Here is a 21,629-nt window from a genome sequence, read left to right on the forward strand (position 1 = left end):
ACACCAGCAAATCCACCTCTGAATGGCTGAAGAAAAACAAAATGAAGACTTTGGAGTGGCCTAGTCAAAGTCCTGACCTGAATCCAATTGAGATGCTATGGCATGACCTTAAAAAGGCGGTTCATGCTAGAAAACCCTCAAATAAAGCTGAATTACAACAATTCTGCAAAGATGAGTGGGCCAAAATTCCTCCAGAGCGCTGTAAAAGACTCATTGCAAGTTATCGCAAACGCTTGATTGCAGTTATTGCTGCTAAGGGTGGCCCAACCAGTTATTAGGTTCAGGGGCAATTACTTTTTCACACACGGCCATGTAGGTTTGGATTTTTTTTTCTCCCTAAATAATAAAAACCATCGTTTAAAAACTGCATTTTGTGTTATATTTGACTAATGGTTAAATGAGTTTGATGATCAGAAACATTTTGTGTGACAAACATGCAAAAGAATAAGAAATCAGGAAGTGGGCAAATAGTTTTTCACACCACTGTAAATCAGTATTGTACAAATTTCTACTCTTTCATGTTTAAACCTCATAGGGTTGTTTGTTTCATGCTATATTCAGTATGTTATCTTGGGCAATCTACAGTATAAATTAATCCCATGTTCTTGTTAAAATTACATTTGCGATTGTCACCGTCTTCTGGAGAGAGCACATATAAAAATAGTGTTGTCTTTTTACAATGTTTAAACAAACTGAAGATTAACTGAGGTTTTCAACCAGTGATGTCAAAAACTTGTACAGTTTATCCATCTTCAAAATGGTGAAAACAAGTAGTTCTTTCTTTCAAGCCAATGTTTATTCAGCTTTTTCCCGTTTCATTAGCTTTTTCTGTGAGGCATATAGTCAGGTGCCTGACACCGTGCATGTTGAAGCTGAACATCTGTTTTGCTTTTTGGTGCTTCCAATTGGATGCTTTTTTTACAGGAAAAAAAGAATTTGGTAGCCCCAGCCCCCATTCTAAGATTTAAATGGTGACAGATGGTCGTTAACTATCAGTCACACTTCCCTCTTCAGATATGGCTCGATAATTTATCCACTCACTACTTGTTTGTACTATGGAATTCCATCTATCACTGCAAAATGACCTATACGTTTTACTGGTTGTGAAGCTTAAAAGAATAATAATAGTTTAACAAATAAATGTATTTCTTAGAAATATTTTTTTTTTAAACTGGCAGCAACTTAGTTACTATTTTTTTAAATGTGTTTTCTGTTAAAGCAAGAAATAGGTTCCGGCATGAAATCCTTGGCCATTTTTCACAGAGAGAATGTAATCAGTGGAGTATTTTTATGGCCTGGAAAACTTGAGGTCTACTTTTCCACAGCTCATAACTGAAATAGTGTTCTCATTTCTTACAACATGAATAGTGCTTAACATAAAAGTGCAATTTTATGTTCAGTCTGTCATGCTGGTAAAAGACACTTTGTTTCCACATTAAATAATTTTAGGTTGTTTGGGTGCAACATTGCGAAATGTATGTGTTTTCATGCCTTTATCTGGGAAATGAGCATAAAACATACATAGCTACTCTTGAAGTCTGTAATATGAAACAATAATAGGTTGCAATATTACCAAAATTTTATTGAATGTCCAGAAAGGTGAAGAAAGGTGTGAACACTGTAGCTCATGTGATTGAGACACTGTCAATAGTTATGAATCTTGTTTACATGGTTTTTGAATAGCCTTTGATCACTGCTACCAGGACATGGTTCACCTTCTGATTTGTTCACCTTCTGATTTTTCCAATGGATGGGCAAGTGAAGTATACACACACAATCCAAAGACTTGCCTTTTGAGAACTCATTCTTTTTTAAGTCACTATCAAATCTTTTGATTCATTAAATGTTTCTCATATCTTTGTTAATCACCTTTGTCCTCTTGATGCCTTACTCATTTTCTTAGTAGTATCATTTAAAATCAAGGTGAACCGCAAGTTTCTTGTTTCCATCTACAAATAATCCAAGTGATGAAACAACATTGCATGTAACTCTTAAAATAAAAAACCTGTTGCAGATATGAATCTGTTAAGCCACAATGAGCAACTTTAGCCCATTTTTTTAATTCATTAAAAATGTATTTCTTATTGTGTATGTTTTGGTATACTGTGTACAGGAATGTGAAAAAGTATACTGTTAATGATGCATTAATGTGTAAGGATAGCCCTCTGTGATATTTAGGCTGGACTGGTGTGATTTGACTGTCGACTCTAGGAATATCAGCTAATGGAGTTTGTACATTATCCCCATGTCTTCATTGATTTTCTGAATGTGTTAGATTAATTGATGATTCCAAATTGTGTGTGTGTGTGTCTTTGTGTCAGAGTGGGCCTTGTGATGGACTGGTGCCCTGTCCAGGGTTGTTTTCTGCCTAGTGCTGTAAGCAGGTGGTTTAAAAGAGGCTGGAGCTTTATTTGGATTAAGCAGGCCGCAAAAAGTTCCGTGCATTTTTTGCCCTTTTGCAATTTAATGCCTAATATATATACAGTAATCCCTCGCTATATCGCGCTTCTACTTTCGTGGCTTCACTCTATCGCGGATTTTAAATGTAAGCACATCTAAATATATATCACAGATTTTTCGCTGGTTCGCGGCTTTCTGTGGACAATGGTTCTTTTAATTTATGGTACATGCTTCCTCAGTTTGTTTGTTTCCCCAGTTGATTTCATACAAGGGACGCTATTGGCAGATGGCTTAGAAGCTACCCAATCAGAGAATGTATTACATATTAACTAAAACTCCTCAATGATATAAGATATGCTTCCCGCACGGTGCTTGATTGTTTGCTTCTCTCTATCTCTCTCACTCTCTCTGCGCCTGATGGAGGGGGTGTGAGCAGAGGGGCTGTTTGCTTAGAAGATACGGACGCTCCTCTACAAAATGCCGCTTTATCGGTGCTTCTGCATACTTAAAAGCAAGTATTGATTTTTTGATTGTTTACTTTTCTTAGCGAGCGCGCTCTCTGACATTCTCTGCTCCTGAAGGCTCCTTTGAAGAGAAGATATGTTTGCATTCTTTTAATTGTGAGAAAGAACTGCCATCTCAGTCTTGTCATGGAGCACAGTTTAAACTTTTGACTAAAGGGTGTTATTTCATGTCTAGAGGGCTCTAATAATGTTAACAGTGTGGGAGAGTTTATAAGGGCTTAAAATTTATAAAAATAACCATACAAACATATGGTTTCTACTTCGCGGATTTTCACCTATCGCGGGGGGGTCTGGAACGCAACCCCCGCGATCGAGGAGGGATTACTGTATATATATGCAGCCCTTAAAGAACTCTGTGTATTTGTTATTTCTTTAATGAATATTGAGTATGCTTCTGTCACTACATTTCTTTTGTCGAAAAAGTAAGAGCACAGCTGAATGTAATTTGTGGAAGTATTTTTTAAAATTGACCTAATGAAAGGTAACAAGCAAAAACTGTTTCATTTGTAGATGTCCTCTCCTGTCAGCACTCAACCAATAGCCACCTGTATTTACTGGGTACAAAGAGAAAGGATGAACAGGTGAATTTTGCTTATTTTGACAAAACATTCCGGGTCAGGTGTGCCTCTGCAAAGCCTTCCTCTGTAGTGTAATCAATTGCCTAATTTAACTCTTGAGTTTGCACCTCTGCCTACAGAACATCTTGAGCAACAAAGCCTTAAAGGCAAAAAGTAAAACAACTATATTAAATGGAGAGAGAAAATGTATGCTGATGTAAACTATTGTTATTTTTTATCAGCTTTAGTCAATGATGATGACACCATCTTATGCTATCACATGTTCTACATAAACAAGATCGATACTTTATTAATCCCCAAGGGGAAATTCACATACTCCAGCAGCAGCATACTGATAAAAACATTAATTAAATAGTGATAAAAATGCAGTGCAAGTTAAAAAATGCAGGGTGGAGAGTGCAAGGCAGGTATAACAAACGATATCATTGTATAATGTTAACGTTTACTTACCCCCCAAAGGGTGTAATTGAAGAGTCGCAAAGGGTGTCAATGTCGCATGTTAAGGAGGCTTTTTGTTTCTGCAGTTATATTTTTGAATAAAAGCGCAATTGTTATGTTAGATTTGTACCTTTTGTGAAAGTATTTCTGTGATACTTCAGGCTTCATACATTATATAGTTTATGCCTACATTTTGTCATCTACTAGTAGAATATAAAAAACGTTTCTGTTTACACAGATTACTGTAGAAACGGAACAGGCATGAAATGTGTGTGTTCCAAACAACAATCTATTATTTACACTCTAAAACTCCACTTCACTCCCAGAAAATCAATCAAGGCATGAGCTGGGAGAAGTTTGTGCACGTTCTAAGTCGTTGGGGGGGATAGAATAGCTGGCTGCTTGCAGCCTGATTTTTATCAGCACATTTAGATGACAAAAGACGCTGGTGGAGAGCTGTGAACGATTTTAAGAAGCGATTTAAGGTGAGACGGATTTACATGTTTTTTCGTAGGCTCTGGTAATTCTAGTGTTAAAGCCTGTGACAAGACCGTGTGTCCTATGTGTTAATTAGACAATTAGTTCTTGAGGTACTAGTTTCTGTTGTTTGCTTTTGTTAAGCATTCTGCTTGTAATAGAGTAATGAGCAAAATGACACCTTTTATTTGAGGCAATTCATACCCCTTCTTCAGGCAAGATTTAAACTTTGCTTGTAGTAGATGAAACTGCTTTTTTGCCCCTTCATGTGTCCGTAAACTACTGCAACTCACTGTTATTCAGTAAATGGTAAGACCACAATAAAAACTAACATGGTGGTTTACCTGAAGCAGAGCTGGGCAGCAGTGATGTATTTTTCTGTATTTGGGAATAACCTCACTGAATTTTTATTGGTTTTTCACATTTTACTAGATGACTAATTTTCCCATGTTATTATCTTGAAATTAACTTTTATACCATGGTAAGCAAATCATTGGCAGCTGGTCTCTGTACAGTACTGTTTTGATCCACTTAGAGACTTAAAACCACAAGTCATGCCGACTATTTAAAGCCAGTGATGCAGATAATTTGCCTTTGTTACACCGCTTACTTTTATACTCCTGTGTGCCACTGCTGTGTAGCAGAGCACAAGGGGATAGATAGACTAGCTTTTTAACTGTTAAAAGTGAGAAGTGGACTGTTGGAAGATGAATGTAGTAGTGATTTTTATATGTTCACCATTTGTAAATATGTATGGAATACTCACACAAGGCTGTGAAGTTCAAATTAAGTTTTATAATTATAATGAATCATGGTATACACACAGTTTATAATGAACAACAAAACAATTACAGTACTAATTAAGGTCTGCATATCAGTCTGTGTTTTCGTGTGTGACTTCATATGTCATATTAGTATATTTAGTCATCGCTTTATTAGATGTATGAGGGGTATGTGTTTAGTTATTCCTCTTTGAGCACCACTGGTTATTTAGCTTCTAGTTGAGTGACTGTAGCCTGCCGTCTGCTGTGTATAAGCTGGGTCTGCCACTGCTGATTACTTTGGCAATCTTTTTGTTTTGAACCAGAGGATCGCCTTATTGTTTTGATGTTGGTACTTGTCCATGTCATGTGTGAAAGCTTCAGGAGGGTTGCTGTGAACTCAGACAGTGCATCTTGGCCTGTTCTCCATCACAGCTGCATACGTAGTTTGCCTAACAGTTTTAAATTGCATCATATCCACAGGTAATGCTACCACTAATCTGGTTATGAATTTTACAATCTAATCCTTATATAATTATAGTCTGTGTATTTTTAAGTTAATATCAATTAATAAAAGGAAAATGGATAAAAACAATTAGCTAATGCTTTCATAGGCAAGTTAACTCCTGACTTCATAATCCTCTAAGTGGTAACTGATTCTGTTAGGAGCACTAAAATGAATGCAACTTACCAAATCATTAAAGAGGGCTATATTTGCTTCTTATGTAGACTAGATTTTTTTTTTGTAATTTGTTTCTGTTGGTTGATCCCCACCATCTTTCTTTCTTGTGTCAAACAGTGCCATTACATATTCTTATCTTGAAAATGATGCTCAAGCATTTTTTGATCAACAATTTGTCTGAATCTGGTAGGGTGGCTTACTCCATGGTTTTCCAATAATCTATATATTTTTTTCCGTTTATATATAATTCTTTATATTGAATGAAAGTATTTAATATTCTTTTACATTGGGTTGCTGTTCCTTCCAGATGTGGCATGTATTTCTTCTGAGGGCCTCTGGAAATTTTGTTGATCTTAGTATTACTGTTTATTTGTATGCTTAAAACCAACCTAGGCCAATTTTCTCTGTTTTTTTTTATAAAACTGGGCCCTTCAAGCTACTATACTTTTCATTCCTGATCATTTGAATTGCTTTTAGTGCAACCAATGAAACCATAATTGGTTATAGAAATAGTTGTTAATTATTACTTTCCTTTTGTTTTTACGCTATATGGTTCAGTTATGCTACATTTTGTAAATAATACTGGTGGATTGTCTCTTTGAAATAGTAAGAACTAGTTTTAACTAGACATGCATTTCATGAGTAAAATGTAATGTTTAAATAACAACAGAGTTTCAAAAACTTTGTAGTGGCATTTTTAAATGTTATGAAAATAATTGTGTAAATGTGGCCTTATAAAAAATGCAAGCTAATAGGTTTGTTTTTGGTTAGCATTGTTCTCTCTAGTCTGCATTTTTTTCACTCTCTTTTTCTAAAAACAAACTGATTAAACTTGTGGAATTATTTTTATAGTTCATTGCCTTTTATGCTAAACTAGAAAATTACCCGCGCTTTGCAGCAGAGAAGTAGTGTGTTAAAGAAGTAATAAAAAGAAAAGGAAACATTTTAATAATAACGTAACATAAATTGACAATTGTTTTGTCATTGTCATGAGTGTTGCTGGCATATATCTATCTATCTATATCTATATCTATATATATATATATATATATATATATATATATATATATATATATATATATATATATATATAAAAAGGCAAAGACCTCACTGACTGACTCATCACTAATTCTCCAACTCCCCGTGTAGGTAGAAGGCTGAAATTTGGCAGGCTCATTCCTTATAGCTTACTTACAAAAGTTAAGCAGGTTTCATTTCGAAATTCTACGTGTAATGGTCATAACTGGAACCTATTTATTCGTCCATATACTATAATAGACTTCTGCTCCCTGGCCGTGGGAGGCCAATTTAGTGCCTGCCCATATAAGGCCGTCCGTCAGCGGCAATCCAATAGAAACACTGCTGCTAAATATTCACGGGTGAAGGACTGTGCTTATGCAGACGAAGATGAGATGGTCAGGGTGGTGTTTGGCACAAACTCAGCGAAACTGCGAGAGAAACTTTTAAGTGCCGGGTCGTAGCTAACATTAAATACAGCCGTGGACATCGCACGAGATGGCACCAGCACAGCTGGGAACTTTCGATGCATGTACACCGAGCAGCTCACGTGAACTGACGCAGTGCACAGACAAAAAGCAACAGTTCCAAAGAGTGCTGAACAAAAACCGAATTACACAATTGAGAAGGCAGCAAAAAAATATGAAGCGTGTGACACATGCAAACATGTTCATAAGTGCAGCTACTGCGGAAACAAAGCACACGGTGGAAAAAGTCAATGTACCGCTAAAGGAAGACAGTGGGGGGGGGAAAAAAAAACAGTGCATGCAGTGTGTCACGTCTCAGATAAAGAGGAAGATGAGCTGTTTATTGATGCAGTAAGAAACGAATCGATGAATGAAACCTGTTATCTTTACAACGATTGACAAACACGGAATGTAACTTGAACACATCCTACAAATATGAGCCTGATTGAAAGAAATAATGATAATCAAATCCTTGATGACAGCAACACTCCTAACACTCACAAAACAATTACTGTATATTGACAATCCTGTTACGTTATTTTTAAAATGTTCCCCTTTCTTTTTCATAACTTCTTTAACACACTACTTCTCCGCTATATATATATATATATATATATATATATATATATCTATCTCCCGATCTACATACTCTCAAATAGACAAACCACACACCGTGGCGCAATGGAAGAGGCTTCGCCTGTAGTGCCGACGACCGAGGTTTGATTCCCGAGAGGGGGTGCACTGAGTATGTACGCCTGATGACCCCAAAATTAGGGCGAAACACGTGTCGCATACTTTTTGCATTATTTCACAGTAAAACATACATATATATACACACACACACATACATATATATCAGCGCTTCCCGATTCATTTTGCCCTCGCATCCCCTTGGTTTGAGACGTATGAAAAATATGCAGTTAACACAGAAAGACAGATCACCAACTGAAGCTTTATGAATACTTTATTCGCCATCAATGATTGTTTTGGTAAAGCCATACTCGGTGTAATCATTAGATGAACGGTAAAAAGTAAGAGCGAGGGGAGGGTGACTTATTGAGGCACGCAGGCGAAACCACAATAGCACGCCGGCTCGATGTAGTGGCGTCAACTCGATCTGAATTGCGCGATCACATTCGAAAAAATATATCTTTTCAAGTTCTATTTAGTCGACACAAATATCTTTGGTTGGAATGTAAGGCGAATTTACTCTTTACATTTCTATGGTGAAGAAAAATTTATGCAATGATGCCTACATTTTACTTACATTCCTACCAAAGATATTTCTGTCGACTAAATAAAAATTCCTTCTATTTAAAATTTAAATAGAACTTGAACAGATACGATAGTTCATAATATACACGCAGACTTGCACGTAAGAGCGGGAGTCATCTGTTTGAACAAGCAGCGTATTGCACTGATACGAAATAGCCTGCCCATTTAATTATTTAGGAATGGATAAATAAATTAAGATTTCGTACAAATAATGTTTTTCATTTTTCTTCCTCGATGGATTCTGGCACCCCCAGCAACAGTTGCTCACACCCCAAAGAGTGTGTATATATATATCTATACTAATAAAAGGCAAAGCCCTCACTGACTCACTCACTCACTGACTCATCACTAATTCTCCAACTTCCCGTGTGGGTGGAAGACTGAAATTTGGCAGGCTCATTCCTTACAGCTTCCTTACAAAAGTTGGGCAGGTTTCATTTCGAAATTCTACGCGTAATGGTCATAACTGGAAGCTATTTTTCTCCATATACTGTAATGGAGTTGAGCTTGAAAGCCGTGGGGGCGGAGTTTCGTGTGACAACATCATGCCTCCCACGTAATCACGTGAACTGACTATCAACGCAGTACGTAGAAAACCAGGAAGAGCTCCAAAAAGCGCTGAAGAAAACATGCATTATATAATTTGAGAAGGCAGTGAAACAATAACCGAGCGAGTGACATATACAACCATATTCATGAGTGCTGCTACTTCGGAAACAAAGCATGGTGTAAACCTAAAGTTTAAATTAAGTTCATGGACAGGCTGCCGCTGGCGTTTGTCATGTCCACGGGTAATGCGGGATACAAGTTTAATGAGAGGACGCAAGATATAAATGAGAGTTTTGATCACTTTGTAACTAAGTTAAAATTGCAGGTGAAGGGCTGTGCTTATGCAAATTCCGAGAGACTGTGTTTGTGGGGGATTGACAGTTAAGGCGGGTGGGAGAGTCACGTCATCATCTCCCCTCCCATTCACCTCATTTCACTGTGAGCTGAGCTCCGTAGCTAACGCACGCAGTGTTACGGAAGCGACTTTGTGATGCTGCCACCAAATACAGAAAAATCCACAAGTTAATACACACGCTGTCTCTACAGTTTCTCCACACTGAATCCTCCAGGCACTACTTACAAAAGGTTATATTGACAATCGTGTTACGTTATTTTTAAAATGTTTCCTTTTCTTAGCACAAGCACAGCTGAGAAGCTTCGATGCATGTGCTCCATAACGCGTTAAAAAATCACGCATTTAATCACACTTTGCAATACAAGCAAAGGGGAACTTATGTCAATGCATGATTTCATGGTACACCGATTACATTGATAGTAATTGTGTAGCTATTAGAGACTTGCTTTACTGTTCAGGTACCCATTTCCTTTATTTAATCCTCGGCTTGTATGTTATTTTTTGCTTGTTTATTACGACTATTTAGATATTTATTGATTCCCTTCTTTAGCTGACTGCCTGCTCATATAAGATGCTTTGCTGTTTTTTTGTGAAACAGCCTTTACACAGCTTCTCTGCTGTTTTATAAACGAAAGACATATAAAGCCATCACCTCAATTGTGTAATGCGTTTTTTGAACAGGTTTGATGCATGGAAGTGATCACTCGTACTGCGTTCAGTCAGTTCACGTGAGCTGCTCTCTTGTGTGATGTTGTGATGTCCACGGCTTTATTTAATGCTAGCTAAGACCCGGCACTTTAAAGGTTTTGGCTGCACTCCGGTTGTAATATGACAAAGCTGCGCAAGCTCACTCTTGAGAATGCAACGTATAGTTGTCCAGGAGAAAAGCAATCTTTGGGAGCTCTTCCTTCTTTTCTATGTACTGCGGTCACAGTCCGTTCACGTGATTACCAGCAATATCTGTCCATTAATTGTTGTGCTATTGCCAATGCACAACAGAGGAAAGGAAAACAAAACCTCTAGATATCTGGAGCTCCACAATCAATTGTAAGAGAGAAAATCTCATGAAGATGAAGTCATGACTTATTCCTTGTTGTATGAGTAACAGTTCTGAATGCACATTTATTTGCAAACCTAATGCTCCTCATAACATTGATTTATTTTTGCTTCATTCACCCAGTTGAAAGAAAGTGGATCCATTTTAATCCTGTTCTTATTACATGAGGCATTGGTTATTTTCTGTGTGGGTCATTATTAAATTGTATGGCATTTAATTACTATGCAATTTGGTGACTGCACTTGATACTATCCTCTTGCTATCTGCTCATTTGTCTTGTCTTTTCTACTTCTCAGACGAAGACTGATCTCCCAACGCTCTTCTTTGGAGACTCTGGAGGACATTGAAGAAAATGCTCCCCTGCGCAGGTAGTAACTTTAGGAGCATTAAAGCGCAGACATGATTTATTTTAAATACTATTTTTATTATCATTTTTATATATATTATGCTATTTATTTTAAATAACTAAATAGATATGAATATTGTTATTTGTGAGTTGAATTTGTAAAACTAAGGAATAATGCATTATTTTTGTGCTTAAAGTAATGTTTCTATGTCATGGTTTGGTTTGTCTTACAGATTAATGGAACTTCCAGTAAGAATTCATAATTATGAATATGTAGAGTGGTGGATTTTTAAATGTATCTTGACTTTTTCAATATGCTAAAAATTCTTTCTGTATTTGAACAAAACTGTCTCTCTCTTGATCATAAACCAAAACTCTTCATGTACAGTCAGGTCCATTACTATTTGGACAATGACACAATTTTCATACTTTTGGCTCTGCATAGCACCACAATTAATTTGAAATAAAGCAATCATTATGTGATTCAAGGGTAGATTGTCAACTTGACAGATTAAAGGGTTTACCAATAATATTGAATAACAGCCATTTTTCTGCATAGCCCACCATTTCATTGGGTTCAAAAGTATATGGACATTTGACTGACAGGCTGTTACGTAGCCAGGTTGGTGCATTTCACTCATTATTTCATTAACTATTAAGCTGGTTAAAGGTCTGGAATTGATTCAAATTGTGGAATTTGCATTTGGAAGCGGTCGCTGTGATCTCTCAATATGAGGTACAAAAGCTGCCCATGCAAGTAAGAACAGTCCATCATTAGGCTGAGAAACCAAAACAAGCACTTTAAAGAAAGTAGAAACACAAGGAGTGTTCAAATCAACAATCTAGTATATTCTTAAAAAGGAAGAATGCACTGGTTAACTTGGCAGAAAGTCTGGAAAACCACAGCAGACAGCTGTGCTTGATGATTGCAGAATTCTGTCCTTGGTGAAGAAGAACCCCTTCACAACATTCGCCCAAACCAAGAACACTCTGTGGGAGGCAGACCTATCACTGACAAATTCTACAATCAAGAGAAGACTTCATGAAAATAAAGACAAGATGGTTTACCACAAGATGCAAACCACTGGTAAATCTCAAAACATAGGAACTACTAATAATGCTTTTACAGAAAACATTTTTAAAAGCCTCTCCAGTTCTGGAACAGTATTCTTTGGACAAAGGAAACTAAGATCAATATATAGGTGCTGGTCATAAAGTTAGAATATCATGACCAAGTTGATTTATTTCAGTAATTCCATTCAAAAAGTGAAACTTGTATATTAGATTCATTCTTTACACACAGACTGATGTATTTCAAATGTTTTTTTCTTTTAATTTTGATGATTATAACTGACAACTAATGAAAGACCCAAATTCAGTATCTCGGAAAATTAGAATATTGTGAAAAGGTTCAATATTGAAGACACCTGGTGCCACACTCAAATCAGCTAATTAACTCAAAAAAACCTGCAAAAGCCTTTAAATGGTCTCTCAGTCTAGGTTTGTAGGCTACACAGTCATGGGGAAGACCGCTGACTTGACAGTTGTCCAAAAGACGACCATTGACACCTTGCACAAGGAGGGCAAGACACAAAAGGTCATTGCTAAAGAGGCTGGCTGTTCACAGAGCTCTGTGTCCAAGCACATTAATAGAGAGGCGAAGGGAAGGACAAGATGTGGTAGAAAAAAGTGTACAAGCAATAGGGATAACCGCACCCTGGAGAGGATTGTGAAACAAAACCCATTCAAAACTGTGGGGGAGATTCACAAACAGTGGACTGCAGCTGAAGTCAGTGCTTCAAGAACCACCACGCACAGACATATGCAAGCCATGGGTTTCAGCTGTCGCATTCCTCGTGTCAAGCCACTCTTGAACAAGAGACAGCGTCAGAAGCATCTCACCTGGGCTAAAGACAAAAAGGACTGGACTGCTGCTGAGTGGTCCAAAGTTATGTTCTCTGATGAAAGAAAATCTATGGGGTATTGTGAAGAGGGAGATGCGATACGCCAGACCCAACAATTCAGAAGAGCTATAGGCCACTATCAGAGCAACATGGGCTCTCATAACACCTGAGCAGTGCCACAGACTGATCGACTCCATGCCACGCCGCATTGCTGCAGTAATCCAGGCCAAAGGAGCCCCAACTAAATATTGAGTGCTGTACATGCTCATACTTTTCATGTTCATACCTTTCAGTTGGCCAACATTTCTAAAAATCCTTTTTTTGCATTGGTCTTAATTGATATTCTAATTTTCAAAAATACTGAATTTGGGACATTCATTAGTTGTTAGTTATAATAATCAAAATTAAAAGAAATAAACATTTGAAATACATCAGTCAGTGTGTAATGAATGAATCTAATATACAAGTTTCACTTTTTGAATGGAATTACTGAAATAAATCAACTTTGTCATGATTTTCTAATTTTATGAACAGCACCTGTATACCAGAATGTTAGAACATGGTGAAGGTAGTTTTATTGCATGACCATGTATGGCTGTGTCAGTCACTAGGGTTCATTAATGGTATGACTGCTTGCAAAAGTAGCAGGATGGATTCTGAAGTATACAGAGCTATACTATCTGCTCAGATTCAGCCAAATGCTGCAGAACTAATCAGACATCACTTCACAGTACAGATGGTCAATGACCCAAAACATACTGTGAAAGTAAACCAAGTGCTTTTCAAAACCAGGAAGTGGAATGTTCTTCAATGGCCAAGTCAGTCAACTGACCTCAACCCAATTGGACATTCATTTCAGTTCCTGAGGACAAAACTGCTGGCAGAAAGTCCAACAAACTAGCAGCAACTGAAGACAGATGCAGTAAAGGACTAGCAAAGCATCACTAAAGTGAAAACACAGCACATGGAGATGGCCATGGGTTCCAGACTTCAGACAGTCATTGACTGTAAAGAATTTTCAGACAAATATTGAAAATGATCATTATATTTATGATTGTTAGTTTTTCCAAATACCTTTGAGCCCCTGAAAATAGAAGGACCATTTATAAAAATGTCTGTCTTTCCAAAACAGCTCATAAAATATTTTTGTTAAGCCCCTTGAATTAAAGCTGAAAGTCTATACTTCAGTTACATCTTGATTGCTTTGTTTCAAATCCATTGTTGTGGTGTGGTGTGTCACTGTCCAAATACTTATGGATCTGACTGCATGGCATTTTCTGAACCTTGCACTTATTGACTCAGAAGAAGTTGCATACAATGTATTGCCGTATAAAATAAGAGAGAGGCAAATAAGATACCATTTGATTGTCCACTTGAATACTGTGTTTTATATTACCATTTTAAAGTAACTGTTGTGTAACCAAAATATAATTTTGTAAGCTTTTATACTCTTCCTATAATACATGAAACAGGATGTAAATTGCATTTTAATAATTCGGATAATTCAAATTCAAAATGCATTTGCATTGCAACAAGTTCCTCCTACTCCCATTCAACAAAAATACTCTTTGTTTCAAATAGCTGCTGAATACTAACTAGCTTATTAGGTTTCTGTAGGAAATAATGTATTATATTGCACAACTAAAATATCTGAGTGATACATATACATTAAATGAGTCACCAAGTTTGTTTCAATTTGAAAGTTAAAAGTAGTGGAAAATAAGTATTTGTTCTGGGAACAGACAAACAACTATCTTGTTCTGAATTCAGTCTTTTCTCCACTGATAATGATCTAAGCTAACATAGACTTTATCACTTAGATATTTTGAAGAGTGATATTTTTACAAGGTGCCTGCAAAGAAAGTTTGTTTATTCCTCATCAGAATGTTCTGCAATCAACTGGGGTCTTTGTATTTATTTATGTATTTATTTATTTTAATTTAAGGTGCCGCACTCTATCAGGTTCACCAAGACCAAAGAACTTTAAGAAAGTCCACTTCATCAAGAATATGAGACAACATGACACCAGAAGTGGCAGGTAGTGGAAATTAAATGTTTTGTGCTACTTAGTTCCACAATTTTTGAATCATTCAGCATACTGTTAACATACTCTAGCAACCAACTTATTTATTTGGTAGGTATGGTTGGGTGGCAGGGAAGTAGATCTCCCGGTCCTGTTCAAAGGAGTGACATGTCATTGGAGTGACATAACGAAGGAGTGAAGCCTCAGATACAAATTTCAAAGGAGTGACAACCACCCAACCAACCGTCCAAGTGGTAGGTGAGGCGACACCGATTGTTTTGGCAAGCATACTTTCAGTTGTGTGTGGTAGGTGACTCATTATGTCACTCCAATAAAATGTCACTCCTTTAATACGGTATTTATGTCACCCCTTTGTTATGTCAATCATATGAAGTGTCACTTCTTCGATACAGACCCAGATCTCCACAGTTGTAAATTCTTCAACACAGTCCAACAGAAAATTCTGTTAAAATGTTGAAATGTTATTGTGTTGCAAAATGAAATCTTCTTGCAATTACTTTTTTTTTTGTCATTGATTAACAGCAAAAATTTGGTAACTGTAAAAACAAAATTCAACTTGTTTTGAATTGAATTATATAAAGATGAGATGTTAAATAACTACTTTTTTTTAGCAACTCTAACTTTAATGATATACTTTGCTGTCCAGACTTTTTAAATAAGTTCTAATTTGAGACCAGTTATTAGACATTTCTACTGTTGAAAGTTAAATCTGAAATTTCTGAATGGATGATTATCTGGCGATGGGTCACTAAGGGGGCGGCACGGTGGCGCAGTGGTAGCGCTGCTGCCTCGCAGTTAGGAGACCCGGGTTCGCTTCCCGGGTCCTCCCTGCGTGGAGTTTGCATGTTCTCCCCGTGTCTGCATGGGTTTCCTCCGGGCACTCCGGTTTCCTCCCACAATCCAAAGACATGCAGGTTAGGTGGATTAGTGATTCTAAATTGGCCCTAGTGTGTGCTTGGTGTGTGGGTGTGTTTGTGTGTGTCCTGCGGTGGGTTGGCACCCTGCCCTGGATTGGTTCCTGCCTTGTGCCCTGTGTTGGCTGGGATTGGCTCCAGCAGACCCCCGTGACCCTGTATTCGGATTCAGCGGGTTAGAAAATGGATGGATGGATGGATGGGTCGCTAAGGTTTCGGGGGTAGCCTTGGAAAGAACAAAGCTTATTACAACAATCTGACAAGAACCGGCCATTCAGCCCAACATAGCTTGCCAGTCCTATCCAGTTAATTTGTCTAAAAAACATCAAGTCTAGTTTTTAAAGTCCTTCAAGTTTGTCTACCATGCTACTTGGTAGCTCATTCCAAGTGTCTATGGTTCTCTGTGTAAAAAAAACTTCCTACTGTTTGTGCGAAATTTACCCTTAACAAGTTTCCAACCATGTCTCTATGTTCTTGATGAACTCATTTTAAAATAAGTCTCAGTCCACTGTACTAATAAACTTCATAATTTTAAACATGTCACCTCTTAGTCTTCTTTTGCTTAAACTGAAAAGGCTCAGCTCTTTTAACCTTTCTTCATAATTCATCCCTTGTAGCCATACAATGAGCCTTGTCTCTCTTCTCTGGACATTTTCTAGCACTGCTATGTCCTTTTTGTATCCTGTGCACCGTACTGCACACAGTACTCCAGATGAGGCCTCACCAGTGTGTTATAAAGCTAAGCATAACCTCCTTGGACTTGGACTCCACACATCATGCTACAGTAACATTCTGTTTGCCTTCTTAATGGTTTTTGAACACTGGAAGTTGGTAGCGTAGAGTCCATTAATACTCCTAAATCCTTCTCATAAGGTGTACTCTCGATTTTCAGACCTACCCACTGTGTACGCTAACCTAAAATTTTTATTCCTTTATGTGTAATATTTTACATTTACTGAGATGAAATTTCATGTGCCACAAATCTGCCTATGCCTCTATGGTGTCCAAATCATTCTGCAATGATTTAACAGATTCCAAATTATCTGCCAATCCACCTATCTTGGTATCATCTTCAAACTTAACCAGCTTGATACTTATAAATGGTTTAGATTGTAATATATTTATTAAAAATACCAGCGGCCCTAGCACTGACCCCTGTGGAGCACCTCTCTTAACATCAGCCAATTAAGGAAAGGTCCCTTGCTTCCTTTGTTTGTGCCAATTCTGCACTAATCTACAAACATCACCCTGAACTCCCACTTCTTTTAGTTTGATTCTTAACCTCTCATGTGCCACCTTATCAAATGCTTTCTGAAAATCAAGATGATAAATATCATAAGCTGCACTTTGATCATATCTTTTTATTGCTTACAGAATTCTAGCAAGTTGATAAAGCACAACTTTCCTCTTCCGAACCCATGCTGACTATTCAGAAAAACTCCTGTACTTATCATATGCTGCTCAATCTTATGCTTAATAATTCCTTCCATTAATTTTCCTGTTTTGCACTTTAAGCTTACTTGCCTATAGTTGCTTGGATCTGCACGGTCACCCCTTTTATATAATGGGATAATATTTGCCATTTTCCAGGGTTTATATATGTTTTTGCTAGCCTCCTTAAGAATTTGTGGGTAAATATTATCTTTCCTGGTGATTTGTTTCATTTCAGCCTTTTTAATCTGAGCAGTATTTCTCCCTCTATAGTTTCTAAATCACTCAGAACCTCCATAGTAGTCCCATTTACTTAACTATTCCTTGTGCACTTCACCTCCTCCTTGTCTGTTCTTTTATTACTAAACTTCTGAAAGAATCTCTTTAGGGTCATCTTTCCCCTTATCTACTATATTCCACTACAGCTGTCTTTAGCCTTCCTAATATCCTTCTTAATGGTTGCCCTCAAGTTCTTATATGCCCAACAATTCACCTTGGAGTTATTAGTCTTAAACACCATATACAGCTGTTTTTTCCTTTGCAACCTAAATTTCCTATTAATTCCAAATTTTGGTATGTAACTGTCCTGGATTACATGTAAATTATTTTTAAACCTGTTCCACTGCTCCTTGACTGTCTCTGCCTTTAAAAGCTTATCCAAGTCTATCCTACTTAGACTTTGCTGCATTTGCTTAAAATTTGCCCTACCAAAGTTAAACTTAACAATTTTAGTCTTTGTATCTGCACTCTTACAAAACACTGAGAACTGTATTATATTATGGTCACTTGACTCTAATGGTTCAATCGTCTCTACACCCTCAATTCTATCATGATTATTACAAAATACTAAATCCAGACTGGCTTCACCCCATGTTGGTGCTTTAACATACTGTGTTATAAAAACAGTTACTGATTACTTCTTAAAACTCCTACTCTTGTCCTCTGCTATTTGCAAGGTTATCCCAGTTAATATTTGGATAATTAAAGTCCCCCATGACTATGTGAACCTGCCTTTTTAATATTACAAAAAAGATGTGTGTTAAAATTGCTGTCTGCATTGGGTGGTCTAACACCACTATGCTATCCTAATATAAGGCCTCATTCCCAAATGCTTTCCAGGCAAAGCCACATGTCCTCACTAAGAGGGGGCTCATCATCCAACTGAGGAGGATTTGCATTTAAATTCTGTTTGACATAAACAGTAACCCCAACTCCTTTTTGGTTCTCTCTATCCTTCCTAAAAAATGTGTGTTCCTATATGTTATGCTCACACTCATTTTTGTTATTTAGCCAGGTTTCCATTTTTGCTATAATATCATAATTATGCTCTGCTACCTACAACTGTGACTCCCTTGCCTTATTTTTTTGATACTTCTATCAATAAAGCAAGCTATTTTTAATGTTACTCCTTCTACTGTACATTTAAACAGTGAGAGAATTTGCATTACTATGCATTATTTCTGCATTGTTGTTTGGTACTCAGTGTAGAGTACTAAACCTGACTTTCCTAAAATTACTGAACCCCTATTCCGAGTTGAGTTTAAACAATCCTAATTCTGGGGTTGATGCCCCCGGAAAGTGTGCACCCTGTACTTTACACCTTGTAACCGTGACCCACCTATCTCTAAATGTCTGGTCTGGGATCTCCTTCCGTGCCACCTTAGGGGTGTACACTATCTCTCTAAAGGACACTTGGGCCTGTTCTGCTAATTCAATGAGGGCCAGCCTTCTTCTTCTTCAGGTTTGACCCTGAGCTTCATGTGCTGTATCAGCTGGCATCTCCTACAGGTGTAGCCCTCATTGATGACTGGCTACTCCAAGCCATCATCTAAAAAGTCCAGCATAAAACAGGACCTGCTTTGCACTGGCCTCATTATTAAAAATTAATTTAGGATTCCTAAAACTACCTTAAGTTTTTCTTTCTTTTTTTTTTTTAAATATTAAATGATTTAACTAAAATGGTCCAACTAAAAAATGTAAGCCAAAGAAATTTTATTATAGAACTGCTTCAGCTGTTTTACACATTCTGGCCCCTTAAGCTTCTGTAATATTCTCCCTCTCGCCTGCTTTCTGTTTGTCCTTTTATGAGGTTAACTTTAAATTTTCCCTCTTTGTTCTCCTTGTTTGCGCTCCTTATTCGTTACTTGAAAGGTCTGCACTCGCACTGTTTGTATTTCCCTGTATTAATGAACCCTTACGCTGTCGCTCACTTAACTGCTCTACTTCCAGACCACTAAGAACTGTTCAACCTAAGATTAATAAATAAATAAAACTTCTCTGAAACCTTGTAAAAGAGAGAATAAAACTAGCCATGACAAAAACCATCCCACCCTTGCCGGTCACCCAACTGGCTTTGTACCTAGCCAGCACTCTTTTTGTTTTATGGGTAGCAAGGGGCTTCATGGATCTCAACTGGATTATATGGTTACCCACCCATTAGGCACTTGCTGGTGAGCAGGTCCCGGTATCCCTGCTAAGTAAAAAGTTTAATTAAAATATTCATGAGTGACAATATTTGACTATTCTTTGTCTGGCTCCAAACCTTGGACCAATTTCCCAGGGGTACCCCCAACACCAGCATGTATTTCCAGCCCACATAGTTGTAAATATCTCTAGGAGGGGGTACATGAATGAGCATGTATGAAGTCATACTGCAGTTTCAATTGGCTTTTTATTTATCCATTTAAATAACCTTTATGTTAATCACTTAATAATGTGCTACTGTGGGACCTTCTAAATCATAAGATTTCACAGAGCATTCCAACCTCCGCAAGAATGATGCAATTAACATTAGTTTTAGGATTGATTTTAATGTCCAAGGCCATTGCATATTTAACAGCTCCTACTTTTATAAAATTTCAGCTTTAGAAAATGTGTCTTTGCAGAAAGGTTTGTGGATACTAGGTTTGAATCCCCAACTCCTTATTTGTCCATTTGGAATTTTTCATTTCTTCCCAAGGTCTGTAAGAGGGTTTTTTTTTTTTCTCTTATGTAATTTGGTATTCCTTTCCCCATTCTAAAGATTTTTGTTTCAGATTAATTGGCAACTTTGAACTAGCCCAGGGTAAGTATCACTGTTTGCAAGAATGTACCATGCAATAGACACACACCATGTCCAGCTAGTTCTCCCACATTGTACTCAAACCTGCTGGGATAAGTTTGTGATCCCAGTTAATCTGAACTGGTTGAGGCTTGGAAAATTGAAGGCTATTTAAATTGTGTTTTTGTTGTTTGATCCTGCTACATTTTTTTTAATAATACATACAATATTCTAATATGTTTTAAGAAAATAAGATTGTTTGAATGCAGTTGCAGTTTAGTGATGAAGGGTTTAGGTAACAGGCTGTTATCTTTTAAATGAAATCAAAAAAACATTGTATGGTGTCTTATTTTTTAAAGTGAAAATTTGCAGGCAGAATAGATGGACTGTTGTCTAACAGAGTTTAGAATAGGATAATAAAGGAGAGTAAAAGGTTGAAATAACAGCAGTAATATTTGTTTAGAGTGAAAATAAGTAAGTGGCAGTAAGAGTGTATGATTTGATGATTTTAGCTATTGGTGATTGATAGCCAAGAAACGGATCAGTCCTTTTCTGTTTTATATTGCTTCTGTTACAAAAACCACATTCACTACGTGGTTTCCAAAGCATTCAACTTAAGCAAAAGTGTATAGAGCAGAATTTGAGGTTTTATATTTATAAGTGAGATTTTAAATTTATTGCCTTTAATTTTATTTTGTAGGATAGTTCTTATCAGTGGTCGAAGATCCTTCTGTAGTGTCTTTTCAGTACTACCATATCGGAACTGCAGTCAGACTGGGTATGTACTCAAAAATGTTAATTATTGTGGTCACCTTTGCCCTTTAAAATATCTTTAAAAGGTCCTGCTCTTGAAAGTAGCAATTTCTCAGCAAATGTGGATGCCATGTTTTGTGTAGTATAGACAAATGTATTTTAGATTTTATGATCTTGGTTTGAGAAATAAAAAATTGCCCATTGGTATTGTTTCATTGTTGCCCAGTCTGAGAGTTTTGTGCACCTTCTATATCAAATCCTTTCTAATGTTTTAAATATGTTTTTATTATTTTAATATATGTGCTACAATTACTAATCTTCACATTTAATTAGTGTACACACAGAGACAAAATTAATCCAGATTGAATTTAAGAAACCTAGCCAACAGTAATGGATTTCAATTCAGCTGTAATTTTAGACAGGATTCATCTTGAGAAGATGGACTGAAGCAAGGAAAATACATATATGTTGGAGTGTGTATGTTTTAAGAAGTAGCACAACTCCTTTAATGTATCGATCTGGTGCTTTATTATAACATTAAATTGTTTACTGGATCTTAGATTAAAGATTACTTGCCTCAACAAGCTCACAATATCAAACATTGTGTTGTTTACATT

General features: G+C 36.9%; 1 protein-coding gene across 1 annotated transcript in view; it reads left to right on the forward strand.

Annotated features, from left to right (window-relative positions):
• The window catches only part of cables1 (Cdk5 and Abl enzyme substrate 1), a 97,072-nt gene that overhangs the window by 28,941 nt on the left and 46,502 nt on the right, over positions 1–21,629 (forward strand). Inside the window, exons 2-4 of the mRNA XM_039754731.1 lie at positions 10,877–10,948; positions 14,776–14,868; positions 20,960–21,037. Coding sequence (XP_039610665.1) covers positions 10,877–10,948; positions 14,776–14,868; positions 20,960–21,037 — 243 coding nt within the window. The remainder of the gene's footprint in view (positions 1–10,876; positions 10,949–14,775; positions 14,869–20,959; positions 21,038–21,629) is intronic.

The sequence above is a fragment of the Polypterus senegalus genome, chromosome 5 (genome assembly GCF_016835505.1).
Source record: "Polypterus senegalus isolate Bchr_013 chromosome 5, ASM1683550v1, whole genome shotgun sequence".
NCBI lineage: Eukaryota > Metazoa > Chordata > Cladistia > Polypteriformes > Polypteridae > Polypterus > Polypterus senegalus.